Source organism: Capricornis sumatraensis, chromosome 17 (assembly GCF_032405125.1).
Source record: "Capricornis sumatraensis isolate serow.1 chromosome 17, serow.2, whole genome shotgun sequence".
NCBI classification, from domain to species: domain Eukaryota; kingdom Metazoa; phylum Chordata; class Mammalia; order Artiodactyla; family Bovidae; genus Capricornis; species Capricornis sumatraensis.
Genome location: NC_091085.1, coordinates 58,291,411 through 58,309,444, shown reverse-complemented (window position 1 = coordinate 58,309,444; position 18,034 = coordinate 58,291,411). Strand labels below are relative to the sequence as shown.

The 18,034-nt window shown below is 57.2% G+C and overlaps 1 protein-coding gene across 1 annotated transcript; it reads left to right on the top strand.

The window, feature by feature from the left end:
- The first annotated feature begins 737 nt into the window (after positions 1-737).
- On the top strand, positions 738-15,543 carry RFLNA (refilin A). Its single transcript, XM_068990158.1, has 3 exons — positions 738-944; positions 12,297-12,406; positions 14,127-15,543. Exons 1-3 carry the CDS (start codon positions 738-740, stop codon positions 14,458-14,460), a joined length of 651 nt encoding a protein of 216 aa, XP_068846259.1. The 3' UTR covers positions 14,461-15,543.
- Positions 15,544-18,034: the final 2,491 nt, after the last annotated feature.

The window sequence follows — 18,034 nt, the reverse complement described above, 5'->3', positions numbered from 1 at the left end:
TCTACCTGCAAAGCAGGAGACCTGGGTTCAATCCCTGGGTTGGGAAGATCTGCTGGAGCTGGGATGGCAACCCACTCCACTGTTCTTGCCTGGAGAATCCCCATGGACAGAGGAGCCTGGCTGGCTACAGGCCATGGGGTCGTACAAAGTCAGACACGACTGAGCGACTAAAACACACATAACGTCGAGCTGTGCAGTCCCCCGGGCGCGGGCTGGTGGAGGCGCCGGCCGGGGCGGTTGCCCACCGCGGAGGAGGCCGCAGGCGGGGTGGGCCGGGAGGAGGAGAGGAGGGAGGAGGAGGCGCCTAGAAAAGGAGGCGCGGCCGGGAAGGTGCGGAGAGGGCCTCGCGGCGGCGTGCGCCTCGGGCTGGGCCGGGCCGCGGGCGGTGGAGCGCAGAGACGAGGCCGGGCCCGGCGTGGCTGGAGCGCGGCCAGCGGCGGCGGACGGGCGGCAGGCCCGGCGTGGCAGCGCGGCGAGGCGGCCGTCCCGAGCGCGCAGAGCCGGGCGCCCGACCGCCGGCCCCTCCTGGAAGCGGCGCGCACGGCCCGGCCGGTCGGGGAACCCGGGGGCTCTGGGAGCCCCGGGGCCTGACGCACCGCCCCTCGGCTCTGCCTGCAGGTCCCGGGCGCGCGCAGCCCTCGCCCCGCCGCCGCCGGCAGCCCGCCCGCCCCGGGCCCCGGAGCGCGGTGGAGGAGCCCCCCGAGGAGCCGGGGGCCTGCGCCCCGCGCCCCCCAGACATGGTGGGCCACCTGCATCTGCAGGGCATGGAGGAGAGCGCCAAGGAGAAGAGCCGGGAGGGTGTGCTGGACAGCCCCGACTCCGGGCTACCCCCCAGCCCCAGCCCCAGCCCGCCCTTCTACTCGTTGGCGCCTGGCATCCTTGACGCCCGCGCGGGGGGCGCCGGCGCCTCCTCTGAGGCCCCCGGACCCGGCGAGGCCAGAGCGGTAAGCACGCACCTTCGGGCAGAAAGGGGGGCAGTGCCTGCCCCCACAACCCGCCAAGGAGACAGGGTACTTCAGGAGCCGGGCCTAGGTTCATCCCAGCATCCCCCCAGCCAAGAAGGTGTCCCAAGTGACAGCCATGCTCCCCAGGTGGGGATCGAGGCGCCGAGGTGGGGGTGGGCCAGCCTGGTCCCTGCAGATCTCTCCCTGGCTGCCGGCCTCTCCAGGGAGTCTTACTGTCAGCAGTAAAAGAACAGGGGGCGAGGACCGTCTGAAATTCTCAAAGAGAATGAGCTGGAGCCCCAGGCTGCAGCAATGGGCCCAGGTTCCCTGTTTACTGTTCCCCTTGTGCTGCCAACATGAAAGCCTTTTTTTTTTTTTTTTTAAACCAAACCCAGACAGGAACCCTTCCTCCTCAGGATTTTGAGGGATGTTGACGTGGAGTTGAGGCGGTGCCTGGGGAAGGCTGGAACCCCAGGTCCGGAGGCGCAAGAGTTTTACCTCTTGCCAGAGGCGGTGGGACCTTCAGGTGGACTGCCAGGGTCTCCCCGCTTGGTGGCTGGGCTGAGACTGGGTTCCCCCCCACCCCACCCCGTCCCCGGCAGGCGGGAGCCAAGCGGGCGGGATTGGGTGCCTTCTGATTTGAGGAATGACAAACTGAGATCTGGAGGCTGCTCGCAGTCTGGGTGGCATCTCCCCGTTCTTGCAGTTCTCTGCATGCTTTAACGGGTGTACTAGCACGACTCCAGCCTGGCAGCACTTTCCTGGGGCCCCTGGCAGTGCTTGGTCCCTCACAAGGCAGTAAATGCATCCCGCTCACTGGAAAATCTCCCCAGAACCGAAAGGAATGGCTATCCCGCCCCCCTCCTACAGACAGGAATGTCGCTGGTGTCTCCCTTGTCCTTTGCTCCAGTGGGTTCCAAACTTGGGAGGACATGGGAACCTCTGGGAGATTAAAAAAAGAAAAAAAAATTCCCATACCCACCTCATACTTCGAGACATTCTCATTTGATTTATTAGAGGCTGAGAACTGGACATCAGGATTTTTAAAACCTCCCCAGGCGATCCTAGTGCAGCAAAGTTTGGGAAACCCCTGTCTTAGACCAAAATTTTGTGCTGAATTTGAACTTTGCTCTCTCTTTGTGGGTGAGGGGGTGGGAGAGGCGTTCCGGACTTCCAGGGATCAATAGGTGTGACCCTGGCTGTTGGCAGTGAAACTGATCCTGTTATCCGAATGCGCCAACTCTCCTGCACGAGTGTCTCAGACTTGGCACTGCTGAATGGGGGTTATTTGGGCTGCTCGCGTTGGGACTCAGTTCCTCTGGTGTCCTACACAGTGCGGCTTGGAGGATGGGGGCGGAGAACCAGGCTTCCCCTTTACTCTTTGGGTCACCCAGAATTTGCCTTATAGAAGGTTTTCTGGATGCTTTTCCTGCCAGCCAGGGGCAGCCACAGGGACAGCGCACCCAGCTTACTTGTCTTGGCTGTCCTGCTTGACTTTATTTTTCCCTCTCCTTGATAACTAGATGCCAGATATGGAACTGAGCTATGTCTCTAATCTTTTTAATTTGGCTTGAGGGCAAGACCTGGGGCTTTGTCTGCACAGGTAATGACATCTGCGTTTAGACAGCCTTCCCATGTGCTAAGAACTGTCCTAAAGCTCTTTACTTCTGTCAACTCATTTCATTTTCATGATATCCCTATGAAGTATGTTGGTGCTCTTGTTAGATCCATTTTCCAGAGGGGGAGACTGAGGCACAGAAAGGTCAGTGACTTTGCTGGATTAGAACCCAGGAAATTGGGCTCCGGAGCATCTACACTTAAACCTTGCATTATCCTACTTTTCATTGTGTGGCTAATTAACTATCTGCATGGGTTTTAAAATTTTATTAAAAACTTTTTTAACATACTTAATTTTTTTGTTTAATATTTTTTATTTTTAAATTTTTTATTGGAGTATAGTTGACTAGGGGGCTTCCCAGGTGGCGCCAGTGGTAAAGAACCCGCCAGCCAGCACAGGAGACATAAGAGATGTGGGTTTGATCCCTGGGTTGGGAAGATCCCTTGGAGGAGGAAATGGCAACCCGCTCTGGTATTCTTGCCTGGAGAATCCCAGGGACAGAGGAGCCTGGTGGGCTACAGTCCATAGGGTCACAAAGAGTCAGACATGACCGAAGTGACTTCACACACACACACACACACACACACACACTCACTGAGAATGTTTCCTGGGAGCAGATGTAGGCAAAAATACCAGCTGCCAATCTTGCACAAAAGGACAGAAATTTCTCCTGCATTTTGGAGCCAGTAGTTGCAAATGCCCAGGAAGAGGCTGACTCCACGCAGGGCCGGGTTTGCTTTGGCACCCCGTGTGGGCCTGGGGTTCAGCCTGGGATAGACACCTCTGTTCTGACACCCTGTTCCCGGCACTGCCTTCCCGGTCAACATTGGTGCCACACGCCCCAGCGGGTAGAGGGGGGCGGGGTGAGCTGCAGTTCTGTCCCCACCCCCAGGTCACTGAGGTCCTCACAGGCTCGTCACCGTATTTATCATGCTGGACGTGCATGTTAAATTTGCTCACCCTCTACAAAGAGGTCCCCTCTCCCCCTACTTTTTTGTGAATAAGTTAAACTTACCTTCTGGACAGTACCCCATGGATGCAGGGTAACTGGCTGGCTGCAACACTGCCCCCCAAGACCTAAAAGGCACTGGGGACCAGGCTGGGTGTGAGTGAACCTCCAACCACCACCCTATCTTGACCATAGGTTGTTTTCTTTTTTCTTGCCCACTCTTTGAAGCAAAGATGGTAATATTTCTAGCAATTTTCAAGCCAAAGGAAGATCTGGGAATCATTCCACCAATACTTACTGAGCACCTACTGTATGTCATGCAGTTTTGGGGCTCGTGGGTGACACAGTGGTGAACAAGATGTTCAAAGGTGGTCCCTGCCACCATGGAACTGACATTCTAGTGGGAGAGACAGTCACCAACTTGAATACGTGATACAACGCTAGACGGACTGTTCAATTCAGTTCAGGCGCTCAGTCGTGTCTGACTCTTTGCGACTGTTAAGTGCCCTTAAAGAGCTGGGTGCGAGTGGACAGGGTGGTCAGGGAAGTGACAGTTAATGGAAACCAGAAAAATGAGAGTGGCCCTCATGGTCATAGGCCTGAGACGTGTGTCAGTCCAAGGGAATGGCCAGCGCAAAGGCCCTGAGGCAGGAGCAAGCCGGCGTGGTTGAGCTGCCGCAGTGAGGCCAGCCAAGGCCAGTACAGGGACTTGTAGACCCAGCTGAGGCCAGAAAGTAAAATTCCATTTGGTCTTTTAAGAATGGACTTGTGCCTGTTTCATTTTCATTTTTTGAGAGCCTCATGAGTTCCCAGACTCCCCGAAATTTAGAAACCCAAATCAGAGACTTGACTGAGAGGGGCCCACATGTAACAGGCTCTGTGGAGGGTGGAAGGAGGTCTTACCTCCACGCGGTGGGGCCCCGCTCACCTGCAGGACACCAGGACAGCCAAGGCCGCCTGCTGGGCTAGCCAGGCTCTGCCTGTCAGCTGCGTTCATTCTTCGAATATTTAAGCCAGGCCCCCTGAGGGATACAGCCAGGAACAGGACAGAAGCCGTCTGTACCACCTTCAAGCTCCCAGGCCCTGGACCACCAGCTCCCATGTACTTCCCCCCCGACTCCCTGTGCTGCCTGGAAGGAGCTGGGGGACTTTGGGGGCATCATGGGGGAGAGGCTTATGTTGCCAGGAGGGCTGAGTGAGTGTGTGTGGCAGATACCCACCCCTCCAAGTTAACCTGGGCAGTTCGGGCAGCTAGCCCTGTCCCCTCTTTACCACTCTTAGGGAGAGTGCAGATGGCATTGGGATCTCAAGTCATGATCTCTGGATGCCCACGGGAGGGGACAGCCGCCATGGGGTGGGGAGATGAGAGGTTACCCACCTGTGGCAGATGAAGGGCTCGCCCTCCCTGTGACCAGAGGTGGCAGTCTGAGCTGCTACCCCTCAGATACGGATGTGGATTCTCTAGCAGCAAGTGTTGTGGGCCCCATCACCCCCATCTCATCTCCTGGGGTCTGTTTATACATCGAGTGTATGCCTGAGTAGCCTGCTGGAGAATTTCCCGAAGAACGAGGTGCTGGTTCCCTGGACCTGGATTCTGAGGGCAGCCCTTGGGGCCAGATCCAGGTAGAATTGGTGATGGGGAGTGGGCTGTTTTTGCCCCATCTTTGAAAATTTCCTGGGGCTGCCGCCCAGCTCTTGGAAATCTTGGTCACAGCCGCCTCTTGGGATCTTGGCTGGGCCCCCAGAGCCCTCCACCCAAGGACACTTGGATTTTCTCATTTCTGTTTCTGGTCTGTGTTGATGAAACCAAGGATGAGGGCAGAGAGGGAAGGGAGTTCCCTCTCTGGGAACTAGGGCCCAGATTGGAAAGCATGTATGGACAAATGAATGGATGGATGGATGGACAGATGGGAGGATGGGCAGATGAATGCATATGTGGAGAGAAGGATGGATGGACAGATGGGTGGATGAATGGACAATGGATAATAGATGGATGGATGGACACACGGATGGATGGGTGGATGGACAGATGGATGAATGGGACGGACAGACGAGCAGATGGACAAATGAAGAGCAAAATGGAAGGTTAGGTGTATGGCGGACTGTGAAGACAAGGTCAGCCTCCTGGCCCCCTAGCAGGCCCACAGGTGTGTCCTTGACCAGCACAGTTGCCTAAGCAGGGTCAAGGGAAGAGAACCGGGTGTGTCAACCCACGGGGGGAGGAGCCTGTGTGAAGGAAGAAAGGCTGTGAGGAGCCAGAAACCCTGGCGCCTCCTTTCAGCCCCCATCTGCTTAATCCTGGACACAGCGGCCTCCAGCGGAAACCCAGCAACCTCTCTGACAGCCCCGCTTCTCTGTGAAAGGCTCACCTGTCTGAGAAGCTCCACCTAGAGCCTTAGTGTGAAAAGAAGATAAATAGGCCCTCGCCCTGCCAAGTGCTCTGGGGGTGAGGGAGCGATCAGGAGCCACCATCCTGGGAAAGTGGCACCTGGTGGAGGGGCACCCAGAGATGGGTCTGTCCTTTTCGCCCTGGGACTGCTGGCCTCCCTGTCAGGGGAGGGATATAGTACAAAGAGGCCACAAGTCTGAGACCCAGGTGTCAGCAGGTCCACCGTCCCTCCAGAGGTTCTAGGGAAGAACCCATTCATGTGCCTGTCCCAGCTTCTGGTGGTGACTGCCAGCCTCAGTGTGCCTCGGCTTGTAGACACACGCCACCATCCCCAGGGACTTTCTTCCCTCTGTATATCCCGTGTCCAAAGCTCCCTCTTTTTATAAGGACCCCAGCTGTATTGAATCAGGCCCCACCCCCACCCAGGGGGACCTCATCTTAACTTGATCTTGCTTACTTAAAGACCCTATTTCCAAGGAGGGTCACACCCCCAGGTCCCAGAAAGTACGATATGAACATACTTTTGTGGGGGCTTCCCTGGTGGCTCAGACGGTAAAGAATCTGCCTGCAATGTAGGAGACCAGGTTCAATTCCTGGGTTGGGAAGATCTTCTCGAGAAGGGCATGGCAACCCACTCCAATATTCTTGCCTGGAGAATTCTATGGACATAGGAGCCTGGTGGGCTACATACAGTCCGTGGGGTCGCTGAGAGTCGGACAGGACTGAGTGACTCACACACACATTTATACGTTTGTGGGGGTCACAAGCCAAGCCAGCACCCTCCTGTCGCTTGGGCCCCTCTGGTCACTTGTCTTGGGGAGCAGGCCTGTCCTTCAGCCCCGCCTCCGACCTGTGCTCTATAGCTTGGCTCAGGTTCACTCTCTGAGTGTCAGCCCCTGGACCATTTGGGGTCCCTTTGGCTCCCCAGCCTGGCCCCGCTCACCTCCTCTGTTGTTCTGTGTTGTGCAACTAGCCTTTGGGAGCCTCCTGGCCCTGCTGCCGCCCCTTCCCACACCAACCTAGAATTGACCACCAATCCCCAAGGCCTTTCATAAAAAGGATGAGGATTCTTGGGGCATAAATAACCCCTTCTTGAATCGCTTTCCTCATGGGTGAAGGCTACCGTCCACCATAGCCCACCATGGGAGCTTTTGGTCTCAACTCCCCAAACATGCTGAAGATCATCAGTTTAATTCTGATCGCAGTAGAAACTGTGGCCACCAGGTAGGTCAGCAGCCTTGGGAAGGTCCATTTCAGCCCTCACAAAGGTTCCCCATGGCTTTGATGAGGGTGCCCCGCCCCCACGCCAGTGTGGGGTCTCCCTGGACCCTTCCTCCTGCCACTCGCTCTCCACTGATGGGGGCTTGATACCCCCTGGCTGAGCAGAAAGTTTCATGGGACACATGTGGCTCTAGCCACGTTCCATGCAGTGGCAGGTGAGGGGCCGCTGTGGGACACCCAGCCTGGGGACAAACGCCCCTGTGCTGCCCCTGGCTGTCCCCGCCAGCCGAACTGGGACCCCCGGTCAGGCTGGGCTGTCACCACACGGCACAGAGCCCTCACAGCTCAGCAGCGCTTATCTTCCGTTGCTGTTCTGGGGCCGTGCTGTGCACAGCAGGCAGAGACGGCAGCGCTCCAGACGCCCATGTGTATTTTTACCTCCAGTATTTATCCTCGCACATGAATCACTGGGCGAGGCAGGTGGGGCCTGGCGGGCAGAGGGCAGCCGCGACTCACTGCTCTCTGGGTCCTGCTTTCTCTGAAGTCCTCCCTGGTCCCCACGCAGATGCCCTGCCTGCCCAGGAGACCAGGGAGCCAGGCCAGCCCCCTCCCCAGGCTAGAATGGGGCTCTTCTGGTGCCCAGAAGGAGTTGGGGGCTGGTCCAACTGTGTTACTATCCTAGGGTGGAGGGCGTGGTGTCTGGGAGATGGGGATCCAGCCTTCAGCCTCTCCGCTCCTCTGCCCCGGAGTCTCAGCTGCTTTTCCTCTGGCCCTGCCCCCCAGGGCTTCAAGGGGACACTAACCAGCCTGCACCTGGGTACCCCGGACTGTGGGCTTCACAAATGGCATAATCCCATTGTACAGATGGACAAACTGAGGCACAGTGTGTAGGTTCCCTGGGCGCAGGCGTCTCTCAGTGGGTCCTCTTCATAGTGGAGCAAGCACCTGGGCCTTTAGGGGAACAAGCTGGCCTGTGGCTGCCCCCGGGGTTGGGGAGTTGTGAGGGGAGCAAGGTGCCTGGGAGTGTTCTTCGTTCCACGTGGCCTGGCCAGGCGAGCAGGTGCAGCAGCAAAGGTCCCATGGGCCTGTGTGCCCCAACCCTCTCCACAGCCTGCCCTCACCCTGGTGGCTCCCATGGGGGTGTCTGGGGGCTGGGGTGGGGGATTGGGTGAGCTGCTTTGGCAAGGTCGGTGGCTTGCCTTCCTGGCCCGCCACTGTAGCTGCAAGACTGAGCCCCGAGCTTCTGGGGCCAGGCAGGCAGCTGTGGGGCACCTAGGAGCTGCACGGGCCCCTGGAACCCTGCGGGGGTGGCCTGCAGCTGTCCTGTGGCCCAGGTCCCTGGATGCCAGCCTCTGTCTGGGTTTTCAGTAGCTTCCCCCAGCTCTTGTATGGCACTCCTGGGTGGGACGGATTTTAGCTGTTTTTCACCGGGGCCCTTGGGACAATGATGCCCAGAGTGCCAGCTTCCTGGCCCAGCCTGTAAAGTCAGCCTAGTTCCCTCTGTTGGCAGCCAGTCAGGGAGTGAAATCTGGCCAGAATGGGGCCCCAAACATGAACTCAGCTCTCATTAGGAGGCTTGAGTGAACCTGAGAGGGATGGTGGTACCTGGTTCTTCATTACCTCCCAAAGAAGTACTCTCTGCTGCTGAGCTTAGGAAGTGTTCTTTCATAGGGGTGGGGAGTGGGGGCGGGGTGGGGAGTGGGGGCGGGGCGGGGGGTGGGGGCGTGGGGGGTGGTGGGTGATGAAAACCAGTAGCAGGCTACCCCTTCCTCCCTCTACCCTTCCACCTAGAGATGCCACCAAAAACCTTAGCACCCGTATCCACAGCCCCTTGCATGCCTGCATCTTCCTCTCTCCTCTTCTGTCCCACAAGACGAATCCTGGGAGGCACTGTGATTCATCCAACCCACACAGGATCTGGTGCACAGTAGGTGTTCGGCACACAGTAGGTGCTCAGCAAACCACTGCACACATTTGGGGGAGTGCCATACTTCAGATAAGGAATGGCTCACCACTCCAGTATTCTTGCCTGGAGAATCCCATGAACAGAGGAGCCTGGTGGGCTACAGTCCGTAGAGTCGCCAAGAGTCAGAAACGACTGAACGACTAACATGCTCACTTTCATACTTTCAGAGAGTCTTGCAGGGAGAGAGTATGGTTTTTACGAACATCAAGTCATGGAGTTTTATAGCTGAGGTCAGTGCTGAGTTCACAGAGCCATGGAGAACACCCAAAGTTCTAAAATCTTGTCACTTTAAAAAATTATATTCTTTCTTTAAAATTTTGACTGTACTGCACAGCTTGTGGGATCTTAGTTCCCCAACCAGGGACTGAACCGGGGCCCTCAGCAGTGAGTGTGGAATCTTAACCACTGGACCACCTGGGAATTCCCATCACTATTTTATATTTAAACTTAAATCTCTTGAATGATGCATGCTTGCTTCTGGCAGGTCAGAGCAGGGTTGTCTCAAGCTTAAAAAGGGGGTGTGGATTGACCTCTCTCTGGAGAGGACCACTCACCCCTGCCTCCTGACCCTTTATGAAAAGCATTCAGAATACAAGCCCACACTTACACAGAGCTTGCTCAGTGCCAGGCACAGTCCCACTCATTTACGCACTTTGAATCCTGCAGTCCTCACTATGGCCCGTGAGGCAGGTGCTCCTGTCACCCCACTGTAGGGACCAGGAGGCTGCAACCCCGAGTGGGGAGTTGCTTGCCAGGTCATGTGATGTGTTAGCCCCCTATCGCTGCTCTAACAAATGGCTACACATATAGTGGCTTGAAACAACTCGGACTCGATAGCTTACAGTTCCAGGGACTTCCCTGGTGGTCCAGTGGTTAAGAATCTGCCTACCAATGCAGGGGACGTGGGTTCTATCCTTGGTCAGGGAGCTAAGATCCCACATGCCGTCAGGCAACCAAGCCCATGCGCCACAACTGGAGAAGACTGAGGCCACCGAAGAGCGCGTGTGCTGTGAGAAAGGCCCGGCACAGTCAAAAATAAGCAAAATCAGAATAAATGCAAAGGATACCTCACAGTTCCAAAGGCCAGCTGTCTACAATGGGTCTCACAGGCTATTAATAAAAGCAAGGATTTGGGCAAGGCATCCTCTCTGGGGGCTTCCCAGCTGGCGCCAGTGGTAAAGAACCTGCCTGCCAAAGCAGGAGACCTCAGAGGTGCAGGTTTGATCCCTGGGTTGGGAAGATCCCCTGGAGGAGGGCGTGGCAACCCTCTCCGGTATTCTTGCCTGGAGAATCCCCATGGACAGAGGAGACTGGCAGGCTACAGTCTATAGGGTCGCATAGAGTTGGGCACAACTGAAGCGAATGAGCGCACACCCACACGTTCTTTCCAAATACTCTAGGGGAGAATCCTTGCCTTTCCCACCTTCTACTCTAGGAGAGAATCCTTGCCTTTCCCACCTTCTAGGGGATTCTCCTTCAAGGAGAATCCTTGCCTTTCCCACCCATGTTCCTTGGCTGGTGGTCCCGTCCTCCATCCTTAAGACAGCAGGGTAATGTCCTCAATCTTTCTGACTCTGCCCTGCTCCCTCCCTCTTTCACTTATAAGGACCATTGTGATGATGGGGGGTGGGGTGGACATGGGATACTCCATGACAGTCTTCCCATCTCAAGATCCTTAATCACACCTACAAAGTCCCTTTTGCCCTGTAAGTTTGCACATTCCCGGGAACTGCGCATTAGGACCTCACATTTTGGGAGACATTATTCTACCTGCCACGCCCAGCAAAGGAGAGATGGGACCACCCTGAGGACAGCTGCTGGGGGCCTGTGGGGAACCCCTTGTTTGTCCAAGTCTTGGGTATTTTCTTCCTGTGGTCCTTCATCGGCCTGTATTCTGGGGACACTGTGATCAGCTGAGGAGGCGGCTTCGGTGACCACATCCACAGGCAGATAGCAGATTAAAAGACAGGCATGGGGCTGGCTCAGGGGCTAACAAGTGTGTGGGGGAGCAGGGTGCTGCTTTGCACGTGAGGTCCTGCCTTTGGACAGCACGGGGTCTGAAAGGTGCCAGGCACTGGGCAAAGAGTGGGCCTCTGGTCATGAATCTTAAGGTGCTCATGGCCTGGGGGTGACAGACACACAAAGGGGTCGCAGCATGGAGACCAGCAGGTGGGAGCTCCAGGGACCCCACAGAGGATGTTTGGGAAGACAGGAAGCTGGTTTCTGAGTTGTCACCTTAGACCAAGTCAGAGAGAAAGGAAAGGATGTTCCCAGTACCGAGAACAGCATAAGCCAAAGCGCAGAAGCAGCCTGGGACGTGGCCAAGGCTAGCCGGATATGGGCCTGGCTGGGCGGCTCTGAGATCCTGTGCATGAGGGCAAGCTTGCTCTGAGCACGGGGTGACAGGTCAGGTCTTGGGGCTACAGCGCTGGTCTTGTGGGCATTGAGAGGCAGTGGGGGAACATGGGCGAGGGCACAGGCTTGGCAGCTAGGCCACCAGCTCTGCCCCTTCCTCGCTGTGTGGCCTCAGGCAAGTTACTTGGCCACTCTGGGGTTCAGTGTTAGCATCTATATAACAGGGATGCTAGTACAGCTCCGTCCCATGAGTGAATGAATGGGTACACGGGGGGCTCAGAGCAGTGCCTGGTGCAGTTCGTGCTCGAAGAGTGTCCACTGCTGTGATCCCTCATCCAGGTGAGGCCAGAGAGGATCTTGTGAAGGATTTGAATGAGGGACCTACAGCTATGCACCAAGAAGGGCTGGAAACTCTTGCCTTGATGAGTGCGGTTTTCAGCCCATCGCAGAGCTCCGTCCTGCCATGTCACCCCGGGGGGCAGCTCGCGAGGCTTGGGCTCAGGGGCTCCTTGAGAGGGTTCTCAGTTCTACAGGGCTCTGAGCCTGGCTCTTGGGGCTTAGGTGGCCTGGGCACTGTAGACAGAGGCCATGACCATGTCCCCTTATAGTGACGCCTGAGAACCAAGTGGTTGGTGGGGGGGGGGGGGCAGGCCAGTGGGTGAGTGGGCATCAGAGTGCTTGGATTCCACAGAGGGATGCTGGGGTGGGCTTCCTGATGGACCCCGCAGAAGCAGGCTTCCAGGAAAGCCAGGACTGGAAGGGTATGGGGAGCTCCTCTTGTGTCCATCAGGGAGCTGAGGCTGTAGTGCTGAAGGGCTGCTCACGTGACCCTGCATCCCTGGCTCTCCCCACAGCCCCCTGCCCACCCCCCGAGCACCCCGGCACGAGAGATGAGGCCCCGGATGCTGCCTGTGTTCTTTGGGGAGAGCATTGAGGTGAACCCAGAACCCACACCTGAGATCCGGTGAGTGGGGCTGCTGGGCTGGGTAGGGGTGGGGTGGGGTGGGATGGGTCGGGGGCCAGGCTGAGGGTTTCGGCAGGTTCCCCTCGCTTTAGGCAGCCCTTCTGGGTGATGCTCCCCGAGGAGGCATGGCTGTGACTTGGAGAGACTCTGCGGCCCTTACTGTCCACACCCTTCATCTCCCCGTCCCAGGCCCTTTACCCCCAACCTGGCTGATTGTTATTATAAATTTTCCCCTTTATCCCCCAAGGAGCCATTGCCCAGAAGTGTATTAGGTGCCCTCCCATCACAGGGCATCTCAAGTGGCACCTGCACCACTGAGCTAAGGGAACCAAAGACCCTGATGGTGGGAAAGACTGAGGGCAGGAGAAGGGGGCGACAGAGGATGAGATGGCTGGATGGCATCACTGACTCGATGGGCACGAGCTTGAGCAAGCTCTGGGAGATACTGAAGGACAGGGAAGCCTGGCGTGCTGCAGTCCGTGGGGTCACAAAGAGTCAGACACAACTGAACAATAACCCCACTCCCTCAGGTGCTTTTCTCCAGCCATCTGCCCTCCTGAGAGGGCTTCTGGGGCTCAGGCTTCCAGAAGGTGCAGTCTGAGGTCCGTGGGTCTAGCCCCCGTATCCATGGCATGCTCAGATGGATTTGTTCACATCACTCTAGCCTGGTCAGGGATGTGGGACCCTCTGCCTTCTGCTCCTCCAGCTCTGGATATGTTCCCAGGAGACAAATGGGTCTACTTTAAAGAATTTTCTGCCCCCAAAGTTCTCCTTTTTAGTTTTTATTATCAGAGGCCCCAGCCAGGGTGGTTGAGGGCTGCCTGGGCTCTTGGGAGTCTGCTTCCCTCCTGCCGTGGATCACCTGTCGGATCCGGTGGGAAGGAGACAGGTGAAGCCCCCGCTCCCCACAGCTTTACCTTCCAGTGCGATGATCTGGGAGCAGAGCTGGGAGGTGCTGAGCAGCTGGCCACTCGCGAGGGGGTCGCCCCTGGAGGAGGGCATGGCGACCCACTCCGGTATTCTTGCCTGGAGAATCCCATGGACAGAGGAGCCTGGCGGGCGGCAGTCTGTGGGGTCGCAGAGTCAGACAGGACTGAGCGACTCAGCACGGGGCAGCGCGAGGGGCTCACTCATCTAGAGGAGCCGACGCTACTCTGGGGAGCTTACTTTGATAAAATTTCAGATGTAAAGAAAGCTGCAGGAAGAGTATAGGGGGCCCCGGTTGAACTGACTCCTTGTTGTTTCCATATTGCCCTCATTGACTTGAGCATCCACACACTCTCACTCATTCTACATAAACAAAGCATTTTTTCTGACCTGTTTGAGAGGAGGATGACGACATCCTGACCTCAAACCTCTAAATAACTCCGGCCGGTGTCCTTCCTGAGAACAGGGACATCCTCTCACATAATGACGGTCCGCTTGCCAAAATCGGACCAGCGAAAGCTAAAAACACGACCACTGCCTAGTCCAATTCCGCCCATTGTCCCCAAATGTCCTTTTATAGCCTATGTTTAATCCCAGTCCAGGATCCCGCCAGGGGCACGTGTGGCAGGTAGTTGGCCCATTTCTTGAGTCTTCTCCGAGTCGGCAGGGTCCCTTCTTTGTCCTTTTGACCTTGACATTTTGCAAGAGCCCAGGCTGCTCCATGTTCACCTTGCCCTCTGATCGTGACCTGACTGCCTGGCCCTGAGCTCACCCCTGTCCTCCCCTCCACCAGCTGCAATTCTGAGGTCAAGTACGCATCGGAGAAGCACTTCCGGGACAAGGTCTTCTACGCTCCGGTGCCCACGGTCACGGCCTACAGTGAGACGATCGTGGCCGCCCCCAACTGCACTTGGCGCAACTACCGCAGCCAGCTGACCCTGGAGCCGCGACCCCGCGCCCTGCGCTTCCGCAGCACCACCATCATCTTCCCCAAGTGCGCCAGCAACTCCTTCCGAACCACCCTGCACCTCAGTCTGGGCCAGCCCCGCTGCTGGTTCACTGCCAGCGTGCAGCTGCAGCTGTGCCCGCGCCCCGGGCCGGGCCTCCTGGGCCCTGCGCCGCTCTGACCCGCAGCCCGGCCCGGGTGGTGGTGGCATCGGCGGCGAACCAGGGCCATCCCTGGGGTGGCCAGAGGATGGACTCCGCTATTGAGAGGGACCCCGGGCTGTGTTTACCCTGGCCGCTGGGACTCACCCAATAAACACATCTATTTTATCAGCACCTATTTGGGGAGGCAGCTTGGGCCTGGCTCTCGGAGGAGCAGGGGGCAGGGGCAGGTAGATAGGCAGCAATGGAGAGAAGAAGGCACGTGTCCTTGGCTGCCCCTGAGGCGAGGTCACCCCGAGCATCGGCAGGATGGAGGCATCCCAGCCTTGGCTGCACAGGAGGGAAGAAGGGGGCCATTCAGACACCCGGCAGCCCTGGAGGAGGCTGTTTCCAAAGCGAGCCTTTCAAATAAATGCACGCAGCTTAACCCCCAGAGCCGTAGCCCGGCAACCTCCGGCGGATGGTGGGCCAGGAGACTGGACTAAAGTTGGATGCCGATGCCAGGGCCAGAGTGGGCTGTGTTTGGGGAGCCGCCAGGAGGAGCCCTGCCCACGCTGTCCTGGTGCCCGTGCCCCAGGGCAGAGGATGGAGGGCCCAGCCCGTCTGCACCGCAGTCTTTCAGCTCCATGTCCAGAGCCTCACCCGCAGGGCAGACTGCTAACCCGTCCGCTGACGCCTTCAGGACCAGGACTTGGGAACATCAGAGCCCTCGAGCCAGGTGCCAAGGGGAGGCATCTAAGCTCTTGGAAATGACCACCAGCACCTGACAGCCGTCAGCTTAAAGAGACTCTGTGGGGCCCGGCTGCCCTCGCTCAGGCCTTTCCCTCCTACAGCGATGACTCGGCAATGGCTGGTGCTGTAGGGCTCACTGCACACGCGCAAGGTCAGGGAGGAAGACGTGAGAGCCCCGTGCTCCTGGGAAGAGCCAGGACACGTGGGGGCTGGGGCCACGACCTGGGGCTGCTTGGCACCAGTGACCCAAAGCCCCCCAGTGTGGCCAGATGCCCTCAGACTGGACCCTTAGGTGGGGGCTACCCCGACATTCCCCTGGCCTCCCCCCTAAGATGGGGTTTAGCCCCCTCGCTGGGGAGAAGGGCAACTTGGAGCTCACATTCAGGAGAGGCAAGGTGACTGATGTATTTTTATATAACTATACAGACTGTGCATGGTCTCTCCACAAAGATGCTTTCTGATTAACAAAGAAATAACTTAAGGAATGACTGATTATCTTAATAAAATGTGCAAATTCAAAGAGGTTCCCTCTTCCGTGCTTCCAGGACCTTTGGATTCCCTGGGAGGGGGTGGTATTCACAGGCCCATGGTCCCTCCCGGCTGCTCACAGCGGACAGGAAGACACTCGGAAGGGTCAGAGCCCTATGCTAGCACCCCTTTCCCCCTAGACAGCTTCAGGGTGCACCAGCTCTACCTAGGAGCTAGAAAATTAATGCAGAGGCCCAGGCCCCACACTGGGACTTGGTCTGAGGGTGATTCCAAAGAAAGTCCCAGCAATCTGAATATTTGATGCTCCCATGCTTTGCCACACCGTATGCCAGCCCTCAACACCCACAGACCCCCAGAGCTGGCTGTATCCCTGGAGAAGGGCCCGTGCTGCCTCTGCAAAGCAGGTCTTGACCATGTTACATCTTCTCCCCATCTATCTGGTCCACGTCTTTGGAGGGGCCACTGGGGCCCCAGATTGTGAATGAGGAGGGCATTCAGCAGCTTAGGATAGTGTCCTCTTTTGAGTAGTGGAGTGCTGGTGTCTTTGCAATGGACTTCCCTAGTGGCTCAGGGGTAAAGAATTCACCTGCAATGCCGGAGCCCTAGGTTCGATCCCTGGGTTGGGAAGATCCCATGGAAAAGGAAATGGCAACCCACTCCAGTATTCTTGCCTGGAGAATCCCATGGACAGAGGAACCGGGTGGGCTACAGTCCATGGGGTAGCAGAGTCGGACACGATGGAAGCAACTGAGTGCGCACACTTAGTGTCTTTGCAGAGACTCCAGCCTTGCAGGAGGATGGTCTCTGACAAGGAGTAGGGGTGGTAAGGCAGGAGGGTAGGGCCAAGGGGCAAGTTCATGTCACCCAGAGAAAGAATCTCGAGGCCTCGGCTGCTTGGGGAGGACAAACGGGGCGCAAACACAGCGCTGGGGCTTTGTGCAGACACGCACGCGTGCTGGGACTGCATCGCTGGCGCCAGGCAAAGTCAACTGAGTTTACTTTCCAGTCACAACTCTGACCTCCCCGCTTGGGAGGAAAAATGGGTTGGGCTTCCTGACATCTGCAATTATGGTGCTGACAAACCTGGTTACCTTGTAGATGTCCCAGGGGTTGCCGTTCAAGAAACAACTTCCGGGGCAGGTAGTTAGCTGATGGTTTCCAGTCACAGGGCACAGGGATGGGACCTCTCTGACGGGCGTCTTGGCTCTTGGTTGACCAAGGCTGGATCCCTGCCAGGTCCTGCTTCCTGCCTTTGTCTTTCACAGGTGTCATCCCTGATAGGCCTCATCCCCCAACCCTAACGATCTCAGTACCTCCCCAAGGACCTGGGTAGCACTTGTGCCTCTGAGAATCAAGCAAGACCATCTCCTTGGACCGTGAAAACAGCTTGCATGTTCCCTGATGACCTTGGAACTCCAGCCTGCCTCCTTGTATGGCCGGGGTTCCAAGAGGCCCACCCTGAGGGGAGAGTAAGAGGGGTGCAAGGGTTGCAGCCATAAGACCCTCAAGCACACCCCGATTTTCCTCTAGAGAAGCTGTGTGTCCTACCAGAACCCAGAGGACTTGGAGGCCAGCAGAAAGTGGTGCCTGTTTCATCTGGGACCTGTCCCAACCCTTGGGATTACTACCCCCAAAACAGAGCCTGGACGCTGGTGACCCCACTACCGAGGCTCAGGGTGCTGTCTGCAGAAGGCCCTTTGGTCTTCTGTCCTCCCCACAACACTCTCCAGATCCAGATGCTCTGGGCAAACCCTTGGGGGGCAGAGGTTGCTCACTAAGCTCCCTGGGAGGGGAAGACCGACATGGGAATGGCATGGTGGCTGGAAAGAGTCTCTTGCTTTAATTCTCTGAACATCTGCAAAATGGGCACATGATTTCACCTCCCTGGCGGCTGGGACAGTGAGAATCCATGCTGGTGAAGCTTTGGCTGCAATTGAATCAAGCTGGGGCTAGCCTGGGGCCGAGTCAGGGCGTCCATCTCTCATGCAGCCGCAGAAACACTTCCCAGGTTGGAAGACCGGCTCTGGCCCCACACACCCATCCTGACCCACATCGCTAGGCTTCTTTTGCTGTCTCCCCAGCCAGTCAATGGGTTCATCACACTCACAGGCCTCAAATCCAACTCGGCAGCCCCCACCCACCTACAAACAGGTGCCCTGTCGGCAGTCCCATCCCCGCCTGCCCTTAGTGATGCTGCCAACAGCGGCCCTGGCAGCCAACACGTACACGGACCGCCTTCGCTGTCTGCAGACCGCCCGACCCTGCTGTCAGCACTTGTTTTCATTTACTCCTCCCAAGGAGCCTGTGAAGTAGCTGGTGAGACATTCTAATGAGGAAGTGGGACCTGGCCAAACTCCAGAGGGGTGAGATGGA